The following is a 20,337-nucleotide window of genomic DNA, read 5'->3' as shown; positions in this document are numbered from 1 at the left end:
AAATGGGGTCCCGCAGGGCTCGGTGTTGAGCGTCTCCTTGTTTCTAGTGGCCATTGGTGGTCTGGCTGCAGCCGTGGGGTCGTCGGTGTCTCCTTCTGCCGACGACTTCTGCATCTCATTTAGCTCCACGACTACGGGAGTCGCCGAACGCAGGCTGCAAGTAGCCGTTCGCAAGGCAGCATCATGGGCTCTGACTCATGGTTTTCAGTTCTCTGCAACCAATACTCTAGTTATGCACTTCTGCAGGCATCGGACGGTCCACCCTCATCCTGAACTTTACCTCGACGGCCACCTGCTTGACGTGGTGGACACTTGCCGCTTCTTAGGCCTCGTCTTTTATGCCCGGCTCACATGGGATCCTCATATTACTCAGGTGAAGCAAAAGTGCTGGCGGCTCCTCAACGCACTCCGCTGCCTGAGCCACACCTCTTGGGGTGCGGATCGCTGCACGCTGTTGCAGTTATACAGAGCCCTTGTGCAGTCCAGGCTTGATTATGGCAGCCTGGCCTATGGGTCTGCATCGCCCTCAGTGTTGAAGTTGTTAGACCCCATACACCACTGTGGGGTTCGGCTTGCAACTGGCGCTTTTCGTACGAGCCCCGTGGATAGTCTACTGGTGGAGGCCGGGGTTCCCCCGCTGCGGATTCGCCGCCATCGACTGCTCGCCGACTATGCTGTCCACGTGCATTGCTCGCTGGGCCATCCCAATCGTCGCCTGCTTTTCCCTGCCATGTTCCTCCATCTGCCCGAACGGCGACCTAGGTCTGGGCTTTCCATAGCTGTCCGCATCCAGTCCCTGCTGTCGGAACTGGGGTCTTTCCCTCTTCTGCCTCCCTTCCGGGTCCGTGCACCTACGCCTCCCTGGTGTTTGCCCCGGCCATCCGTCCGTCTGGACTTGGCACAGGGACCCAAGGACTCGGTTCCGCCTGTGGCCTTCCGTCGCCGTTTTCTTGCGCTCCTCGCCTCCTTTTCGGGCTGTGAGACTGTCTACACTGATGGTTCCCTGGTTGATGGTCGCACTTCCTACACTTTTGCTCACGCTGCCCATGTTGAACAGCGCTCCTTGCCTGCTGGCTGCAGTATTTTTACTGCAGAGCTGGTGGCCATATTGCGCGCTCTTGAGCATATGCGTTCCTGTTCAGGTACGTCCATCGTCATCTGCAGTGACTCCCTGAGCAGCCTCCAGGCCATCGACCGCTGCTATACGTCTTCTCCTCTGGTGTCCTCTATTCAGAAGTCTGTTTCCACCATTACCCGCTCTGGTCGTTCGGTGGTCTTTATTTGGACGCCAGGTCACATTGGCATCCCGGGGAACGAACGTGTCGACAAGCTGGCCAAAGGGGCGATCGACGCCCCAGCTTTGGAAATCGGCCTCACGGCTCGCGATCAGCAGCTGGTGTTGCACCTTAAGGTGCTTGAGATGTGGACTGCTGAGTGGCGTGGCATGACATCTCCGAATAAACTGCGGGCTGTCAAGGGGATGACCGATGTGTGGCGCTCCTCCCTGCGGGCTTCTCGCAGGGACTCTGTCATCCTGTGTCGGCTGCGCATAGGCCATACCTACGTGACGCACGGTCATCTTTTGCGTCAGGAGGATCCCCCCCTGTGTCGGTGTGGGTTCCGGCTGACGGTCGCCCACATTTTGCTGGAGTGTCCCCGACTGCGCACCCTCCGGCAGTCTTTTAATCTCCCGGGCACTTTGCCTTTGGTTTTATGTGACGATGCCTCCATGGCTGACAACGTTTTAAATTTTTATCCGTGGCAGTCCTTTTTATGCTTCCATTTAGGGCAGTCCTGCACCTTTCCCTTTCTGTGTCTTTTGTCCTCACGTCTCTCAATATTTGTTGCTGTTTTGGTGTGTCGTCGGATGGTTGACTCTTTCCCTTTTTTTTTTGTTCTTGTGGTCAGTCAACCAGTCTCCGGCCATCTTCTTTTCTTCTGTTTCTTTCTGTCTGGTGTCCATCTCTACTCTTCTTGTCTGTAGTGTTTGTTGGTGCATTTGTGTTCTTTTAGTGCCTGGGGGGGGAGGGGGGGGGGAGTCTCCTCCCGCCCCTCTGGTTTTTACCTGCTCCGCACATTTTCGGCTCGCCAGTTTTTGGAATGGGGGACTGATGACCTTTGCTGTTTAGTCCCCCTTAAACATCCCAACAACCACCACCACCACCACCACCACCACCACCACCACCACATCGATGAACATACAAGCCTGATCGGAAGAGTCATACAGCGTGTCTTTAGCTATTGGCAATCGGGATAAAACGTCGGCATTACAGTGCTGGGCAGTAAGCCGATACAACATGTCATAATGGTAATGCAACAAAAATAGTGACCAGCGAATAAATTTTTTAGCCATACGCGGAGACACGGGCTTTGGCGGGTGAAACAAAGGTCAAAGGCTTATGGTTGGAGAAATGTAAACTTGCGACCATATAAGAAGTTGTGGAATTTTGTAACTCCAAAAATCAAAGCGAGCACTTCCTTCTTGATCTGCGAATAGTTACACTGCACAGAGGAGAGTAGCTTTGATGCAAGTGCGATCGGGCGGTCGCGCAAACCAAATTTGTGAACCAGAACAGCTCCTATCCCGAAATCAGAAGCGTCAACCATGAGGACAAGAGGTTTCACAGGATCGAAGGGCGTAAGACATGTGCTAGATAACAAGGCAGGTTTAAGCTGCTCAGAGGCATGTTCACATTCAGGCGACCAAATGAACGGAACGTTATTTCGACACAGTCAATGTGATGGTGCTGCAAGAAATAATACGTTAAGCAAAAACTTGTGATAATAATTGAGCTTGCCTAGAACTGATTGCAATTCTTTAACCGTCTTGGGTGCTGGTAGCTCTGAGATTGCTCTTAAATGATCCAGACTTGGATGGATGCCTTGAGAGTTTATCACATGTCCCAAGTAAGATAACTGTTCTGAAAAAATGTACACTTGTCCTTATTGAATCTAAGTCCATTTTCTCAGAGCACTTCAAAAAACTGTCTCAAATTTTGCAAATGTTCTTGCAGCATAGGACCAGAAACTACGGTGTCATGTAGGTAATTACACACTGAAGGAATCGACACACAAAGAGTCTGTAAGTACTGCTGAAATAGTGCCGGTGCAGAGGCACAGCCGAACGGAAGCCTTTTAAATTTGTAGAGACCTAAGTGCGTATTCATGATGAGAATCTTATGGGATTCTTCATCCGCAGGAATCTGAAGATAGGCATCTTGCAAATCTAATGTAGAAAAATATTTGCCTGGACACAATTTGTCTAACAAGTCTTCTGGACGTGGCAAAGGAAATGTTGCAACAAGTTGAGGATTGACAGTGGCTTTAATATCCATGCACAGCTGCAATTTGCCTGATGATGGTTTCGTTAAGATAACCAATGGTGATGTCCATAACGATTCTTTCACCAGTTCAATTACCCCTTGATCCTCAAGTTCATGCAATGTTTGAGCAACTTTGTCTTGAAGCATGTGAGGCACTGTGCGAGTGCGAAAACATTTAGGCTGTGCATTGTCCTTCAATTGAATATGCGCCTGAAAATTGTTCGTGCAACCTAAACCTGGCGAAAAAATGTCAGCAAACTCTTGACATAGTTGAGAAACACTGTTTGTGGGAACACTTTTAGTGACGGCTAGTACGTCATCGCGCACATTGAAGGAGAATACATCAAATAAATCAAGACCAAAAATATTTACAGATGATGGTGAACACAGTACATGAAAAGAAATCACCTGAGTTTGTCCATGGTTTGTCGCTGTCAAACTACACAGTCCATACTTTGACCACTGTAGGTAGCTAACGTAACATTTACATTACGCAATGGAGGTGAACTCCACAATTCGTAAGTTTTATGATTCATTAGTGAAACAGACGCTCCAGTGTCCAACTGAAGAGAATCGTATGATTTTGAATGTGCAAGTCGACAAAAAGTTAGTACTGCCGTCGGCGAAAAATGTCGTTCTGAGAAGCAATGTTCACTGACAAATGATGACAGGCAGATCGGGCGTGGCAGGACTTCTTTCGTCAGCGTGCACTATCATCACGAACAAAAGTGTCACAATCGGGCAAAGTCACCGGTACTGGAGGAGAATTTACAACATTTATTTCCATTGCATGTGGCTCATTGTGATAGGAAGTCTTATTGCAGGAACCGTTCCGGCGGAATCTACTTTGTCCGGAAACGTGATAATGTTTTTCAGAGTTCTGTCTTTTTAAGCACACTGCCTAGACATGTCCCGCTTTGTTGCAAAAATGACACACGGCCTTGTGCGATGGGCAATTCTGGTGCGAGTGCTTGGAATTACACTGCGGGCATGATAGCAACACGGGCAGCTGCAGCCGGCACTTAACAGGTGTCCATTTCCTGGAAGTGAATTGGGCCGGTGTGTGCTGAGCCAGCACAGCGGCATGTATATGTGATGTGCGCACAGCTGGCTTGCTAACCTGACAGACAACAGGAATTGATTCCAAAGAATTTGCAGCAAAGTTCAAAGTGTCCTGTCTGTCCAAAATGTCCACCACTTGTTCTAAAGTGGGGCTGGATAATTTAAGAATTTGCTCTCTAATGCATGTGCCTGACACGTTTTGCGCAATAGTGTCCCGTACCATGATGTCAGAATATGATATTCCACAAGAACATGAAAATTCACAGTCATGATTGAGGCCTTGCAAAGTTGCTACCTACTCACAGTAATTCTGCTGAGATGCACGTTTTGTGCGGAAAAATGCGTACCTTTTTGTCAGAATGTTTATATTCTCCTTGTAGTAATTGGTCAATGCTTTAACAAGGTCTTTGTAACTGTACTGTTCTGCCAAACTTCTTGGGAATAGTTTGAGGAGAGGCCACACCAACACAAGATAAAAGCACATGCAGCCTCGTTTTACCTTGAATGTTGTTTGCAGCCAGATGGTGTGAAAACTGCACCTGCCACTCCTGCCAGCTCTCTACACTGGCGTTGGACGCGCAAAACGGCAGTGCTGTGGCCCGCTGTACGGTCAGCTCCTGTGCAGCCAGTACATGTGACACAGTTTGTTGTTGTCCCTGGACGAGCTGTCCCAAGGCCTGTAGTAGTGCACTGGACTGCTGATTCTGCAATTGTAACAGTTCTGCCAGTACATTTTGTTCCCCCAGATTTGCCATCACAAATAAATCAAAGAATCACAATCGGGAGTAGGAAAAAATTTCCTGCACACATCAGTCATACAAATTGGAGAGGATGGGTGGCGCAGCCCGGTACATACTCTAGAAATAATCCAGACACAAATGAAATAAACGTCTTCTCCGATTTATCGATGAATCAGCTCTGCTGTCACTGCTCAACTTTCCTATAAAGAACTGAACTATCATCCTCGTCACCATTTGTTATGATTCTCATTGGCAGTTGTTATGATGACAGGTGGTCAATGTTAAATAGGAACATATATTGCAGGTTTGACAGTGAAGTCAGTAAGGAGCTGGCTGCATGGTTTGTATCTGCAATGACTGAAAAATTAGTAGTCGTTGGTAAAAAATAATATATATTGTGCTTAACTTGTGTTACAGGCTTCTTCATATGCTGCATACATTTAATTACAAACATATCTAGAGAGGCATTAATTATGCCAGACTTGAGTAAGCGCCTTGTTAGATGTTGCTTCCTATCAGCTGAAGGCTATGCTACATTCCTAGTTGACATCCCGAGCAAGAGTGGACAAGAGCTCGCTAGATACTTGTCACAAGCCGCGCAGTGACACTAGTCACGACTTGCAGGTGCAACGATATCTATTACGGACCGTTGTTGATGTCTGCAACCCCTAACAAGTATGGTATCGAACGTTGATACCACAAGCATCACCACTGGTCCACCCTTCATGGAAACAAGCTCCAGGAAATTAAACCTCTCCCAACAGCATGGACGATCTCCTCTTGGCCATATTGGCATAAGGAGATCATTTTAGCAAAGTCATATATTGGGCATTGTCTTTTTAGCCATTGCCATTTGTTAAGTGATGCTCCCCACCATTTTGTGGTCATTGCCCTCAATCTTTGACAGTTCGCCATTTACTGATGGAATGCGTATTTTAACCACTTACATTCCAATTTATCCAGAATGAGATTTTCACTCTGCAGCAGAGTGTGCGCTGATATGAAACTTCCTGGCAGATTAAAACTGTGTGCCCGACTAGGACTCGAACTCGGGACCTTTGCCTTTCGCGGGCAAGTGCGGGCGAGTTCGAGTCTCGGTCGGGCACACAGTTTTAATCTGCCAGGAAGTTTCATTCCAATTTATGTTTACCATCTGAGCTATCAGCTGTTTTAGCAAATGACGTGTGGCTTGTCAACCACATTTTACTTTTTATCTGTCATAGCAATATGCCGAAGGACATTTAACCTTTAGTTCAGGATCTCTGTTTCTCTATGGAGTATTTTATGGACCTTTCTCCGAGCACCTGTTTCTCCCTCCCCTTGTTCTCCAGTTCTGATGTGGGCACATATGACCCTCTTTGTTTATGCCCTAAAACAAAGCAAACTCTGTTTTGGGTTATCCTTCCAGAGGGCTAGCCTGCCTCCTAGCAACTCACAATATGGCAGCACTGACATTCTGCTAATTGCTTAATTTTGCTAGTTGTAAAGGGCCTTACTTCTCACCTACTGTCGGTGCTCAAACAAATATGGTGTTCTTGTATAACATTGTTAGATGTATTCATTTTTTATTTTCCATTAATTTTCAAAGTGTCCTGTACCGATATTATGTCCTTCTGATTAAATTATGTATGATAGTTGTTGTTGTTGTTGTTGTTGTTGTTGTTTCTTATTTATCATTGTGTTTTCTCTTTCTTTGCTGGCAGGCTTATTGAGTGCAGTGACCTGACAATAAAAAATGGAAACTGTGATCCATTTGCAACTGTAACTATGTGCTACTCTAATGGCAAGCAAGAAACAAGGAAAACAAAAGTTAAGAAAAAAACTGTTTCCCCTCTGTTCGACGAAGTCTTGACATTTGAAGTGAGTGTCACAGTACGTCTGTATTACAGGGAATATACATTTCATTCTTTACCAGGAACTTTTTGTCATAAATATTAAGTGCAGGCAATGTAGTTGTCCAAATTAATAAGTTGTCATCTTTTTTAAAATAACCTTCAACTGTGTACTTACACTATGATAAGTTTCAGCAAAACTGATCAGTTCAGTGAATGAACAATTTACGACAGACAGTTTCTTGCAATCTGCTGGAAAAATTGTATGCGTTGTAACATACAAAAGAAATTCAACTAGGTTGCAAAGCACCTGAAATGTAGTTCCACAGAATTATGTTAGAAATTAAAAATCAGTAGATGTATGGAGGGAGCTTGAAGGTAGAAACAGATTAAAGTTGTGATTGACCACGTTGTGGGTATGTGTGTTTAGGTTTCCATGGTCAGTGTCAATTTGGTAAAGTTCTATTAGCCAGTCTGCCTTGTTTTTTTATGAAAATATATAAGAACTCTAAAACAGAAGTGAGTGTTTTCTTTAGAGCAAAGAAATTGCTGCATTCTTAAAAAGGTGGTTTTCCCTGTGTATTGATAGTTATCTGATAACCAGTGTCATTATTGTAGGATGTCCTTAGACTGTCTTAAAGACAAGAGGTGGGAGGGGGGGGCAATTATATGGGAGGCTATTGTTTCTATTATTCAGTCAGATAATTGGCAGACAATAGCAAATTAGTGGTCTGTAATGGGCAGTGCTTCCCTACAGAAAATCATTGTCAGAAGGCAATTCTTTTGGGGTTGTTCGTTTAATTGGTAGGAGTCAGTTGTAGTGGAGCTACTGCCTGTCTCTTTGGGCTGAGCTTACTGGCAGACAGGCCATTGGCAGCTTGTAGTTAGAAATTGATGCTTAATTGGTTGCTTATGTTCATCATTTAATAACTCCATAAGACCTGCATGCAAGTGAACAGACAAGTGGCCACAAGAAAACTGTCACTGTGACATCAATGTCTTCCTGCAGGAACTCATTCTATTAAGTTCCTTTTTGTTGTTTTACTGTTTTCTGCCAACCTTCTTTTTAAGCAGTACAGGCAGTAGCAACTGCACTGTCCTTGGCAGTGCCACCAGCTATTTCGTGAACACAGTTCTCTGTTATTGTAGGCACCCAATAGATCATCAGAGGCCATAGCTGCATTTAGAGGAGGCTAAAACATATTCCCCTGTGTTTGTTCTTTAATCTGAAAAACCTCAGCTTTGGATTTTGGTTATCTGTAATAGAGCTGTAAGGTGAGAATTAGAGTTTACTGTTGGTCCTCTGACTGCAACAGTGTTCACAGTGCTTAAGTTTATGTTGCTAGATCATTGTGTGTTATAGGTACCAGGAATCCTCGTTTTGTTTGTGTATAAAGGGAGAGAGACTTTTACAAGATAACCCTTCCCCTTAGGAACGAGGAGAATAATAAACATCTTATGCATTCTGAATATTTACTGAGATTTAATTGGATATATGGAAAAGTTACACAAACTATTGGGGCTAAAACTAAATGGTAAACACAAAAATATACTGTTGAACAGCTAAACTAGGGGAACTAGAAAATGATTTTGCTAAGCAACTGTTAGGGATTGATAAATTTCATGTTCTGATGGAATTAATAAAAGTGTGTATTAAAACACACAAACTAAAGCATAGTACCAATTCAGTGTTTGATGACACAAAAAATGTAAATTGGGTATTTAATGGGACATTTCTATTGGAAGCAGACAGTGATGAACTTCAGAGTACTATCATTGGTGTTCCAAATAGTAGCAAGAGCTTGAAAGGCCATTCTGGAAATGCTGTTGACGTGGGAATAAATTATTTACATGTGGAGTAATTTAAAAACTAAGTGGCCTAATATAGCATTCGACATTAATTCGCATATTTAACTGTATTTCAAGTAGCTGCTTGAATAGGTGCATCTAAAGCTCTGACATTCTGTAATGTGTTTGATATTTTGAGGAAACAGCAGCAGTTAGCAAGTATGAAAGGCAATGTGTACATGTGCCTATAAAAGATTTTACATATAATAAGGAAAGTTCAGGCAGATTGTAAATAATTTGAAGTAAAGGAGACCATTCACTGAATAGTCGTTGACAGGTGCACACACAAGATAGATGAAAACTTTGCAAGCATTTGGAAGAAATCATTACACATATGTGCACGCAAACACGAACATGCATCCCCCCCCCCCCCCTCCACACACACACACACACACACACATACACCTGAGTGCCTACATTGTGCTGAATGTCTGCTATTTAGTTAAGTGTGCATTAAATGGTGTCATTTTCTGTTTTGTAATATCCAAACCCCGGATGAAAATTAGAATTACCAAATGTTTATCTAGTAGTCGTATGAGGGCTTAATCTTCTTGTAAAAAGTAGAGGAAATGATTTTAATGCCAGTTGTCTAAGGTCTTTATCTGCACTACACATGTCATTGCCATCCTGACATTTTCAAAGCACAGATAAAAATAAGTAATAACTGTGGAAGAGTAACTCATTATCATTATATTTGAGTGTAAATAAGAACGTGAATGCATACACATGATCTGAATGGGCAGGAGCAGCTCTTGCTACATCAAAAATGTGAAGGGAGTAGTGGTGACAGAGTACAATAAAATTTTATATTTTAACAGTACCCACCATATTCTGCAGTGCTGTAATTATTTAAGTGTTTGCATTGACTGATGTATGTATTACTAAATGTTCACTTTAGACGTTGGCGATGGCTTACTGCTTGGCCTGTGTTTCGTTGAATACATCTATGTTGAGATTCTTCCCAGTCAGCCTGGAAATAGTTGTACATTTTTCTGTTTAATGTCCTGTTAACAACTGTCTTGAACCTAAACATTAAACATTCCTTAACTCAATTTTGTGTTTGTAGCTTCCAGGTTTGCGTGGCCAGAATCATGACAGGGATACATATTCAATTCAGCAAGAAGATGTTGAATTCAATGAACTTCGTGTGAGCCTGTGGCATGATGCACCAGGGATGTCAGACAATGTATTTCTTGGAGAAGTTCGCATACCTTTGAGGGAGCAGCAACAGCAGCAGTTAGCAAGTACAAATGCATGGTTAGTAAATAACAACTGTGAACGAGTATTTTTGTCAATGCGGATAGGCACTTGGTGCAGGAAGTGCCAACTGAGCCTTAACATAGACAAATGTAATGTATTGCGAATACATAGAAAGAAGGAGCCTTTATTGTATGATTATATGATAGTGGAAAAAAACACTGGTAGCAGTTACTTCTGTAAAATATCTGGTAGTATGTGTACGGAACGATTTGAAGTGGAATGATCATATAAAATTAATTGTTGGTAAGGCGGGTGCCAGGTTGAGATTCATTGGGAGAGTCCTTAGAAAATGTAGTCCATCAACAAAGGAGGTGGCTTACAAAACACTCGTTCGGCCTATACTTCAGTATTGCTCATCAGTGTGGGATCCGTACCAGGTTGGGTTGACAGAGGAGATAGAGAAGATCCAAAGAAGAGCGGCGTGTTTCGTCACAGCGTTATTTGGTAAGCGTGATAGCGTTACGGAGATGTTTAGCAAACTCAAGTTGCAGACTCTTCAAGAGAGGCACTCTGCATCGTGGTGTAGCTTGCTGTCCAGGTTTTGAGAGGGTGCGTTTCTGGATGAGGTATCGAATATGTTGCTTCCCCCTACTTATACCTCCCGAGGAGATCACGAATGTAAAATTAGAGACATTCGAGCCCGCATGGAGGCTTTCCGGCAGTCATTCTTCCCGCGAACCATACGTGAGTGGAACAGGAAAGGTAGGTAATTACAGTGGCACATAAAGTGCCCTCCACCACACACCGTTGGGTGGCTTGCGGAGTATAAATGTAGATGTAATTGTCATGTACCTCTCTACCAGTATTGAATACTGCTTGTGACTGTGCCACACTCAGTGTATAGTAATTAATTATTTTTTGTATTTGTTTATTAAATTTATTTAAGTGAGGTACAGATGTGATATTTGTTGTGGGATCAAAAAGAGAGTGATTTGCTACTTGTACCTCAGTCGGGATAAGATGAGATAGCAAAGGTTGGCACCAAGAATTGGAACATTTGAAGTAGATGTTGGGAGCCTTGTAAGTGGTCAGTATCAGCAGACATTCAGTTGAAGTAGGGTGGTGCACAGCATGAGGTTGTCGTGAGTGTATATTGCCATCATGGTGACAGAATGACAGCTGCATGGAGTGTGTTTCAGCACCTATATTATGTCCCACCCATTGATCAGTTGGCTTCTTCACACACAGTTGAAACATGGGTTTGAACTTCAAAGAAACTGCTCCAACTTCCTTTTTTTAATTAAAAAAAAAAAAAAAAAGGCCTAGAGGACATGTATTGTTGCGACAAATACTGACAGAAAGAAGTTATGTTCATGAGGAGGGGGGTATTAAGCACGAGAATTAATTATTGAATGCCAAATAAGAGGTATTTCTGTTTTCTGTTGGAAGAATAAGCTCGCTGGACAGAAAAATAATGTTTTTGAGGCTAATACTGAGTAACAACAAAAAGCATTGGTGTAATCTGTGATTTGCTATGGCATCAACTGGATAAAGTCTTCATTGTCCAACAACTCCCGAGACAACATTACAGGGATTTCAATTTGGTTCACGTTCTACATCTTTGTGAGACAGTGCTGAAGTCTGATCGGTGCTGGGCATTAACCACAGTGATCAGTTGCAGTTTTAATAATGTGTACTTGATAACTGTCTTTTTTTTTTATCAGGGCTGGATACAGTACTCATTAAGGTGAGAGCCAGATGGCAAAATCTATTTTTTTTACTGCCCAGTGCAGTCATTGTTATTTAAGTTGATTAAACATATCTAGATTGTCACATACTTTCCTCCATTTCACCACCCATTGTGCCAAATTCTGAAAAATTTGTGTGATAAACATGATGGCACAAATTGTTCACATGCCAGCGGACACGGAAACACCTGACAAAATAAAATGTTTCCGTCAATTGTTCATGTACGTACACTCACATGGAAAACTTTGTGGGCAGGAGTTAACATGCAATTCCTTGCTTGTATCTTTGTGCTGTCCTCTGACAGGAAGCATGTGTGTCAGCACATCATATTACAACTGCAAAACCTACCCCTTCCATCACAGAATGATATTGAGTATCTTCATCTGTATTTGCGCTCTGCAGACCACAGTGAATCCATGGTAGAGGGTACGTCCCATTCTACCAGTTATTAGAGCTTTTTTTCTGATTCCATTCACTTCTGGAGCGCAGGAAGAACGACCGTTTAAATGCCTCTTTTGCATGATGTAATTAATCCAATCTTGCCATCGCAATCCCTATACGATATGTACATGGTTGTATTGTATTCATAGAGTCATCATTTAAAGTCAGTTTTTGAAACTTTGTAAGTACGTTTTCTCAGGATAGGTTACATTCACCTTCCAGTGTCAGCCAGTTCAGTTCTTTCAACATCTCTGTGACAGTGTCCTGTAGGTCAGACAAACATGTGACCATTAATGCTGCATTCCACTGTATACACTATGTATTCCCTCTTACTCCTATGTGCTTGGAATCCCACATAATTGAGCAATACTCTAGAATGAATCACATAAGTGATTTGTAAGCATTCTTCTGTGTTGACTTACTCCACTTCCCTAGTATTCTACCAATAAATCGAAGTCTGCTACCTGCTTTATCCACGACTGAGACTAGGTGATAGTTCCGTTTCATGTTCCTGTAAAGTGTTACATCCAGTATTTGTATGAGTTTACTGATACCAGCTGTGACCCATTGATACCGTAGTTGTAAGATAATACATTTTTTTTGCTTTGTGAAGTGCATAATTTTATGTTTCTGCACATTCAAAGCAGGTTTCCAATCTTTGCATCACTTTGAAACCTTATCAAGGTCTGATTGAATATTTATGCAGCTTCTTTCAGACAGTACTTCATTATAGATAATCGAAGCTGCAAAAATTTGAGGCTGCTGTTAATATTGTCTACAGGATCATTCATATACAACATAAAAGTCAAGGTACCCAATGCACTTTCCTGAGTTCACCTGAAGTCTACATCTGTCGACAGCTCTCCCTCCAAGATAACTTGCTGTGTCCCCTCCCAACCAAAAAGTCTTCAATCCAGTCACAGATTTCACTTGATACTCTATATTATCATACTTTTGGCAATAACCGTAGATGTGGTACTGAGTCAAATGCTTTTCGGGAATCAAGAAATACTACATCCACACCTGACTGCTGCGATCCACGGCTTTCGATATGTTGTGTGAGAAACGAACAAGTTGGGTTTCGCATGATAGATGTTTTCAAAATCCATGTTGGTTGACATGGAGGAGGTCATTTTGTTGGAGATACCTCATTATGTTATATTCTACAACAAATGGATGTCAAGGATATTGGATGGTAGTTTTGTGGATCATTTTTTGCTACCCTTTGTTTAGATGAATGCGACCTGTGCTTTCTTCCAACTACTGGATACTGTTTTTTGTTTGAGGTCTCTCCAATAGGTTATACACTACTGGTCATTAAAATTGCTACACCAAGAAGAAATGCAGATGATAAACGGGTATTCATCCGACAAATATATTATACTAGAACTGACATGTGATTACTTTTTCACGCAATTTGGGTGCATAGATCCTGAGAAATCAATACCCAGAACAAACACCTCTGGCCGTAATAACGGCCTTGATACGCCTGGACATTGAGTCAAACAGAGCTTGGATGGTGTGTACAGGTACAGCTGCCCATGCAGCTTCAACACGATACCACAGTTCATCAAGAGTAGTGACTGGCGTATTGTGACGAGCCAGTTGCTCGGCCACCATTGACCAGACATTTTCAATTGGTGAAAGATCTGGAGAATGTGCTGACTGGGGCAGCAGTCAAACATGTTCTGTATCCAGAAAGGCCCGTACAGGACCTGCAACATGCGGTCGTGCATTATCCTGCTGAAATGTAGGGTTTTGCAGGGATCGAATTAAGGATAGAGCCACGGGTTGTAACACATTGAAATGTAATGTCCACTGTTCAAACTGCCGTCAATGCGAACAAAAGGTGACCAAGACATGTAACCAATGGCACCCCATACCATCACGCCGGGTCATACGCCAGTATGGCAATGACAAATACACGCTTCCAATGTGCGTTCACCGCGATGTCGCCAAATACGGATGCAACCATCATGAAGCTGTAAACAGAACCTGGATTCATCTGAAAAAATGACGTTTTGCCATTCGTATACCCAGGTTCGTCGTTGAGTACACCATCGCAGGCACTCCTGTCTGTGATGCAGCGTCAAGGGTATCTGCAGCCAGGTCTCTGAGCTGATAGTCCATTCTGCTGCAAACGTCATCAAACTGTTCGTGCAGATTATTGTTTTGCAAACGTCCCCATCTGTTGACTCACTGGCTCCACGATCCGTTACAGCCATGCGGATAAGATGCCTGTCATCTCGATTGCTAGTGATACGAGGCCATTGGGATCCAGCACGGCATTCCGTATTCCCTCCTGAACCCACCGATTCCATATTCTGCTAACAGTCATTGGATCTCGACCAATGCACGCAGCAATATCGCAATATGATAAACCGCAATCGCGATAGGCTACAATCCGACCTTTATCAAAGTCGGAAACGTGATGGTACGCATTTATCCTCCTTACACGAGGCATTACAACAACGTTTCACCAGCCAACGCCGGTCAACTGCTGTTTGTGTATGAAAAATCAGTTGGAAACTTTCCTCGTGTCAGCACGTTGTAGGCGTCGCCACCAGCGCCACCTTTGTGTGAATGCTCTGAAAAGCTTATCATTTGCATATCACAGCATCTTCTTCCTGTGAGTTAAATTTCGCGTCTGTAGCACGTCATCTTCGTGGTGTAGCAATTTTAATGGCCAGTAGTGTAGTTTATAAGAGGGGCTAACTCAGCCATAAACTGAGTATATAACATGATAGTACTCCATTGTGCAATTGGGCTGTGTTTAATTTGAATGGTTTCAGCTGTTTTTTCAGTGCATCTGACAATAATATCTAGGTCAATCATCTTTTCAGTATTCCGAGAATTAAATTGGAGCAATATTCAAGGGTTTCATTTGTGGAGGGACATATGAAAATCGAGTTACAAGATCATGAAAGTGATAGCTTCTACTCGTCAAATAGCTGAAGTATGGCTTCAGCTGCCGCAGACTGTGGTCCTGTGTGATTAGCAACTATCCCTTTCATAATGTTGTTACTTTTCATCCTGGATTTTTCCATTGTTTGAAAATAGATGTAAGCATTTCTGCTTTTGCTTTGCTATTCTCAATTTCAGTTCTTGACTTGTCCTTGGGTGACTGGATACTAACTTTGAAGCCTTTAAAAGCATTTACATATGACCAGAATTTCTTTGGGTTTTGTGAAAGGCCTTTTGACAATTTTCTCCTATAGTAGGTGCTGAAGGCTTCACACATCGTCCTCTTGACTCCCAAATGTGTTTTGTTTAGCATCATCCTTCCCAATGCTTTGTTTTATGTCTGTTAGGCAATAGTCTTTGTTCCTTTAGATGTTTCTTTACAGTGATAGTAAACCATAGAGGGTCCCCTAATTGAGAAATGGTGTACTAGGTTCATATCTATCCAGTGCATAAACAAGTATTTTTTTTAAACTTCAGCTATAATTTTTGTACTTGCTCTTGTCCTGAGCTCAAAGTTGCAAGTTTTTCATTGTGAAATGACACTACTGCTTATTTGTGTAGTTTGCTGAACATATCAATCTTTCTACTTGTTTTAGTTGCTCTTTGTACTTTGGTATTCATTCTCACTGTTACTGTCTCATGGGCACCAGTACCAGCAGCATGCAACCAACCCCATAACATTCTGTTACATGGGTTCTGGATCCACTGTTCCACATGACATCTGAAAATGTTGCATCTTTTTTTGGCAAAATTAACATTGATAATTTTTTAACAATTAGACACTGAAATTAATAGGTTGTCATGCTACATGCTTGAAGATGAAGCATTAGTGCATTGAAATTTACAGTTTAAAAAGCAGATGATTGGGGAGCTTTTTGATTAGAAAGTTTGCTTTTGCAAAAACTACTTTTTTCTCGTATCGTCTTTACTTGTGTTCTTCTTTTAGTGCTATTTAAACTTTCAATAAATTATTGTTTCTGCTGTGGAACTGTAGCATTTTCCCATTAGCAAATAGAGTGCTTCTCTGATTTGGCCTCAACATTATTTTTATTTTCCTACTCAATTCAATAATTACAGAATCTGCAGAATATTGTTTTTACCTTTTTTGTCATGAATAGCCATGCAATCTGTACTTGACAGTGCTACAGACAGAACCAACAATGTACTTAGAGCAGAAGTGGAAATGAAAATAACTGTATTCGCACATTACGGGAAGAGTTTGTGTGGTTGAAATTCATTGACTGATTTGTTCTCCGGTCATTATAGTGCAGAGTGCAGTCACTATAAACTGACAGACTGCCGGAAGCCCATACAAATTAGAATTAAGTCGCACAGAGGGAAGAGGAATGATGCAAGGAAACAATCCTTGCCTGCTTTTAGCAGGGCACATCCATATTCCATGTTTCTGCGGAAGCTGGACTGACACTTGGGTCATGGCGATTGCTGATCCCTTCTGGTATTGTGAGGATTGTAAATGTGTGAATTCAGGCCCAACCTTTACCTATATTTGACACAACCACATTTCAAAAACACCTGCTACATAATAGTGCCACATTAAGTTTCTCGCATGATAAAAAATTTTGAACGTAATGTAGCAGCATTTCTTTGTCCTAAGATGTTAGGCCCCATGACTGAGCCCTATGTTGCATTACGAGGTGTGTATCTTATACAGACCATTCAGCCAACCACAGTAGATGTGGCTCTAGAGCATTGACCATACTGATATGTCATTGCAATCATGTACTTCTTATTTTGCAAATGTTTTCATGCACACCTTTTCAAATTGGGCTTAACTAAATGAGACGATGTGCAATGCCAGTAATCAAAACTTGTTTGTATTTTCAATATTTATATTCATAAAGTAAAGAGGTTTAAAACTTTGTTTAATAAAATAATTCACCTGGATACAATTCGTTATGAAATAGAGTTTATTAGATAATTTCGTTTTCGCTTTTTGAGGCAGAATTTGCTTAAAAATTCACATTTATTGCAAATGTGGATGTTCCAGGCTCCTACAAAGGGGATACTCTGCTGTACAACACTCATTAACACATCTTACATCATTCTCCCCTTGGTATTTCAGCTGCATCTTTTTGCACCCTCCACACCAGCAGTTACTTTAAGTTACTGTTAGCTTTGATGCCTACAGTGCTTAAGTTTTTATCCAGTTAACTTGTATAATTGTGAAATTCATAAGATCTCCTTGTTGTTAACTGTTGCTGCATGTTGTTTTGAAGGAAAAATTATATTTCTCTTTTTGTTGTTTCATTGCTGCGACTCCAAATGTAACCTTTTTTTTTTTTTTTTTTTAGGTATTTCCTGCAGCCCCGATCTACTAAAAACCGACCAAGTAAATCTGTTGGCAATGGTTCAGGCATGTTGGGAAGTCCATCCGACAGTCTTGGATCTCTCAGATTAAAGATTCACTACACAGCTGATCATGTGTTTCCTAGTCATGTATACAGCCAGCTGCGTTCGTTAATATTACAAAGTGTACATATTGAGGTGAGTATCATTTGTATTTTGGTACTTGACTATTATCTTTCTTAACTTAACAGCAGGTGGAATTATGTAACAGTTCGTTAAATTCACACACACACACACACACACACACACACACACACACACACATACAAATAGGCAGGACAGCACTTGCCATTGGGAGGTGTAACTGAAGTATATACAGTAGATATGCATAAAAATAAACAGCAGCAGCACACTTTCCGAGAGCTAAGAGTGCTATTGTTAAGTATTTCAATCAGCTATATTGAATGTTGCACATCTTGAAAAGCTGGCTATCAGACCTGTCTCCTGAATTTAATAAATTTTGAACTGTAGTTTTCCTTTTTATGTAATTATGAAAGTTTCTTTTATTTTAACAGCCAGTCACATCGAGTGCAGCATATATACTCGGAGAGATAGTGCCTTGCAAGTTGGATGCAGCCCAACCACTCGTGAGAGTGTTTATGCACCATGGAGAAATCGTTCCAATGATTCGCGCACTTGCACAGTGGGAGATTTCTAAAGTCACGTAAGTTACACTCGATCATTTTGTACAAATTTAATGTGTAATTAGTAGTTCCTGTGAAAATAATTATTAGTATGAAATCTGAAAAAGTATAAATGGTCTATTGGAATATGCTGAATTTTGTATCAGCTGATAAAAACTAACAGAATACTTTCTAGTCTACTAGGTAGCCACTACATGAATTTTTTATATTCTGAACATAAAATATTATTTCTTCAACAGTGTGTAATGTCTACATCTACTTAAAGTAATGTCAAACAGAATTTCTTATGTTACAATTTAAGTCACAGTCCTACCTATGTATACATTGTAGGCAATAAAATAGTTACACATTTTTTCTTTGCAGTTTGAAAGCTGTTTGCTCTATGAAGCTTTGAAGTAGAAATTTCAAAGATCTCCTTGGTTTGTTTCAGTGATGCAAATACAATTTTCCGTGGTAACACTTTGGTTTCAAAAATGATGGATGAAGTCATGAGATTAGCTGGTCGCCACTACTTACATAACACACTTAGACCAGCCATTGACCTCGTTTTCCAGGAACGCAAACCATGTGAAATAGATTCCAGCCGTTGTAAGGATCCTAGTATAATACAAACAAATTTAGCTAATCTTAAGGTAACGAAATTCTCTACATTTGGAATATTGTAATATGACAGTATTTTTATGCATTTATAATGCTGCTTAGATTTGTTTTCTGTTATCTCAACAGGAGTACGTTGAAATTATATTTCAAGCCATCACATCATCAGCTCTCCAGTGCCCCACCGTCATGTGCCAGCTATTCCATGATCTCAAAGAGTTAGCAAGTACTCACTTCAAAGGTAATCATTTCTCTGTAGGCATATTTAAACCAGCAATAAGTACCTGGCCCGGTTTCTCCTGATGCCACTTCTTTGCATTCCATTGAGTCAAACTCAATTCAATTTGCACTTCCTGTTAAACACAATTTTCCAAAGTCATTTTAAATTTGGACATTTTTGGCTATGCTTTACTGTGACTATTTTTGATATTGAATTAAACAATAAGTTAACCATTACCAGTAACAGTTTATTTATTTCAACTAAGTGTTACAGAGATTTGAACCATCAGGAGGATTTATATGAATATGATAATATGTGTATCTGTTGTGTTACAACTTTAGAGTAACCTGTGACACCGTCATCAATAGCCAGGGCTCTTCTTTCTGTCCTGCTGCATCAAATACACCTTCTGTTGGTGTATGTGATTTAACACAACAGAAAAAGTAGCCTGTGTCCACTGAAGATACTGCCACAGGTTACCCGAAATTTTAACCCAACAGGTACATTTCTTATCAGCCACATAAATTCACCAGGTAGTGTAAACCTCCAAAAGCTATTGTGGATATAAATAAATTGTGATTGTTAACAGTGAACTTGTTTCATTCTCTTTCAAAAGCACATTTTTTTCCGCCAAGCATGTGTGTAGAAAGTTAATGAAAAACCAATTCTGAACAGTTATGAGACTGATGGACAAAGCAATCAGATTCATTTTTTCCCACTCTTTTACTAAATACACAGGACCACAGTCATCACCACTTGAGAAAACAAAGTATTCCCTCAGCTGGAAACACAAAATTATGTTTGAAATCAGTTGTGATTACATTGTAACTCATTTTAAAAAATGATCCCCTTAAGCTGAATTTTAATTAGATGTCTGTTACTTTCAACAGATTGCAATTAATTTTAAACCATTTGTGCTATAACTTTTCTTTGTCTCTGAAATCATTTTGAGTTACAGGAATTGCTGTAACATAGAAACTGACACATTTTAATTAGAATGTTCTGCAGTTTTATTAGCCTAGATACTTAGTTGCTAAAAAACACTAAGTGAGCAGTCATTTTTGACTATCCTAACTGGCGAGTTTTTAATTCATATCCAGTGACATCCTCTTGACAGAATTCCTCACTTTTACTAGAGATTGGTGTTTTTCCTGGATGTATTCATTATGCAGTATGATGTGACACACAGTTTTTGCAAGTCAGTTGTTAGTGACAACTGTAACTTCGGAATTATACATCTAACTTGGTAAGCTGTCTTAATGTGGATTTTATGTCTGTCTGTATACAATACAGATCATGACAGATTTGTAGCTGGCTCCCTCCTTAAAAGAAATTGATAAGCCATAACAA

At 41.2% G+C, this 20,337-nt stretch overlaps 1 protein-coding gene across 2 annotated transcripts in view; it reads left to right on the top strand.

Annotated features, from left to right (window-relative positions):
• Positions 1 to 20,337, top strand: part of LOC124595466 (GTPase-activating protein) — a 136,420-nt gene that overhangs the window by 36,408 nt on the left and 79,675 nt on the right. Inside the window, exons 5-10 of one of the 2 annotated variants that reach the window (XM_047134218.1) lie at positions 6,829 to 6,985; positions 9,872 to 10,062; positions 17,472 to 17,664; positions 18,042 to 18,190; positions 18,601 to 18,802; positions 18,873 to 19,008. In XM_047134218.1, the coding sequence (XP_046990174.1) occupies positions 6,829 to 6,985; positions 9,872 to 10,062; positions 17,472 to 17,664; positions 18,042 to 18,190; positions 18,601 to 18,802; positions 18,873 to 19,008 (1,028 nt within the window). The remainder of the gene's footprint in view (positions 1 to 6,828; positions 6,986 to 9,871; positions 10,063 to 17,471; positions 17,665 to 18,041; positions 18,191 to 18,600; positions 18,803 to 18,872; positions 19,009 to 20,337) is intronic. The other variant, XM_047134219.1, reaches the window with a different exon arrangement.

Source organism: Schistocerca americana, chromosome 2 (genome assembly GCF_021461395.2).
Source record: "Schistocerca americana isolate TAMUIC-IGC-003095 chromosome 2, iqSchAmer2.1, whole genome shotgun sequence".
Lineage (NCBI taxonomy): Eukaryota > Metazoa > Arthropoda > Insecta > Orthoptera > Acrididae > Schistocerca > Schistocerca americana.
Note: the sequence above shows the minus strand (reverse complement) of the source record. Positions and strands in the feature narration are given on the sequence as shown.